The 2,500-nt window shown below is 60.6% G+C and overlaps 1 protein-coding gene across 1 annotated transcript in view; it reads right to left on the bottom strand.

The window, feature by feature from the left end:
• Positions 1-2,494, bottom strand: part of LOC311370845 (chromodomain-helicase-DNA-binding protein 5-like) — a 17,484-nt gene extending 14,990 nt beyond the window's left edge. Inside the window, exon 1 of the mRNA XM_084489145.1 lies at positions 1,897-2,494. Coding sequence (XP_084345271.1) covers positions 1,897-1,957 — 61 coding nt within the window. The 5' untranslated portion in view covers positions 1,958-2,494. The remainder of the gene's footprint in view (positions 1-1,896) is intronic.
• Between the last annotated feature and the right edge of the window lie 6 nt (positions 2,495-2,500).

The raw sequence follows: 2,500 nt of genomic DNA, 5'->3' as shown, positions 1-2,500 counted from the left end.
GGGTTAACCTAGTGATGGTTAGTGTATACGGGGAACGGGTTAACCTAGTGATGGTTAGTGTATACGGGGAATGGGTTAACCTAGTGATGGTTAGTGTATACGGGGAACGGGTTAACCTAGTGATGGTTAGTGTATACGGGGAACGGGTTAACCTAGTGATGGTTAGTGCTGGCTCTTGGTTCTGTGAACACCCTCTCCGGACCCACAGAGATATATGGTTGTTTCTCCCCCTCCTGACCGCGGTACCCCCCGTGGGACAGAGGACTAAAAGCCCTAAATGTGAAGGCTTTGTGTGTACAGCTCCAGGAGCAGGGAGGAACCGTCCTCCACGCTCAGAGACACGGCGTTAAGTAAGGAGAGGAGGCCCGGGTTAACATGAAGGAGCGGAGACGGGTTCCAGCGGTGACAGAACAGCACGGATCTCTTTGTTGTGAGGCCGCCTGTACAACAGGACGCCCGTTCACCGGAGTTTGACTGGAGTTTGAGAGCTTGAACGGTGATAGAAATCACCGCAGGCGTCGTGTGACGGGGACACGGGGAAAGTAAGGCAAACTACTTCTAGAACACACGGACAGAGAGGGACAAAGCCGGGGTTACACTGGAGCCTGAACCAGTGACCCTCTGGTGTCTGAACCAGTAACCCTCTGAACCAGTGACCCTCTGGTGTCTGAACCAGTAACCCTCTGAACCAGTGACCCTCTGAACCAGTGACCCTCTGGTGTCTGAACCAGTAACCCTCTGAACCAGTGACCCTCTGAACCAGTAACCCTCTGGTGCCTGAACCAGTAACCCTCTGAACCAGTGACCCTCTGACGGAGTCTGAACCAGTGACCCTCTGGTGCCTGAACCAGTAACCCTCCGATGGAGTCTGAACCAGTGACCCTCTGAACCAGTGACCCTCTGACGGAGTCTGAACCAGTAACCCTCTGGTGCCTGAACCAGTAACCCTCCGATGGAGTCTGAACCAGTGACCCTCTGAACCAGTAACCCTCCGATGGAGTCTGAACCAGTGACCCTCTGAACCAGTAACCCTCCGACGGAGTCTGAACCAGTAACCCTCCGACGGAGTCTGAACCAGTGGAAGCAGTGTACCCGGTGGTTTTTCTACGCTCGACGTCCGCTGGTTTTCAACCGTGTGAAGTCACGCGCACCGCGGGCACTTTGTGTTCCCAAAATGGTTCGTGTGTGCGCGTGCACGCGGCCCGCCGCTAAACAAACAGTAAACAACGAACAACCGCCGCCCCGCGAACACACGATAAACCTTCTACGCTAAAACAAAAAAAAAAACGGCGAACGGGGCCTCGAAACAACAATGTGCTTTTGAAAAAAAAAAAAAAACACACTTATAGAGCCAATACGGAGGGAAAGGGCCGGTGATGAGGAGGGGAGTTCTGCCGGACGTCATCCGCCAGCCTAAGCTCACTGGCTGCTCCTCCATCTTGTCATCGACACGTAAAAAAAAAAAGAAAAAAAGACCGGTAGCCGCTCGAGCTAGGCCCGGGAAACCCGGCGGCGCCTCGCGCCATTGTTCCCCCCCCCAACCACCAACCACCAACCACCAACCCCCGACCGACCGACCGATGCGGCGCGAAGCCCCCCCCGACGGCCGACGTTCAAACAAACAAACAAACAAACATAAAGCCGGACAAAAGTAGCAGCGCCCCCCCCTCCCGGGGCTCCGGTGCGGGGTTAGCTCCCGGTGGTAGCCTAGCCACCACCGCCGTAGCCACGCGAGCCCCCCACCGCCGCCCCCCCCTCCCACACACACACACACACACAGCCCCGCGTTGACATCGCGGAACCGACCGAAAGCGGACCGACCCGGACCCGGACCCGGACCCGAGCCCGGGGACGGGACACGGGACGGGGGACGGGGGAGCGAGGGCCGGAGCTTACCGTGCAGCAGGCGGTCGTCCGGGGCTCCGAAGTCATCCCGGTCGTCCTCGCTTCCGGACATGGTGGCGGTGCGGCAGCAGGGCGGGCGGACCGACTCGGACCGGCTCGGGTCGGCTACAGAGCAGAGCCGACTACAGTGGAGTGAAGCGGCGGCGGTGTCGACGCGGGGCGGCTCCGTGCGGGTCCAGGGTCCCGGTCTGCGGCGGGCGGCGGAGCACGGAGGAGGTGGTGGAGGTGGTGGTGGAGGACCGGGCGGCGGGTCACGGCCACGGGAACGAACACACACGGGAACACACACACACACACAAGTAGACGGAAGTGAATACCGAGCGTCCCCGGGCGCTCACACACTCTCACCCGGCGGACACACACTCTCTGCACACGCTCCGGACGAGATACGAGAACTTTTCTGTTCGCTCGGGTCGGAGCTCCGTGCGGGACAGGGCTCCGGTCCCCCCCCCCCCACCACCACCACCACCGGTCGGTACCGGGTCTTTACCGGCGGGTTACTTTCCCGGCCGTTAGCATGCGGGCTAGCCCGGCTGGGACCCGGCGGCCGGGGGCTCCCTGAGCCGGCCCGGGCTCCCCCTGAGCCGGCCCCCGG

This window comes from Micromesistius poutassou (assembly GCF_964030765.1).
Source record: "Micromesistius poutassou genome assembly, contig: SCAFFOLD_1066, whole genome shotgun sequence".
NCBI lineage: Eukaryota > Metazoa > Chordata > Actinopteri > Gadiformes > Gadidae > Micromesistius > Micromesistius poutassou.
The sequence above is the reverse complement of the archived record's forward strand: the minus strand, read 5'-3'. Positions and strand labels throughout refer to the sequence as shown.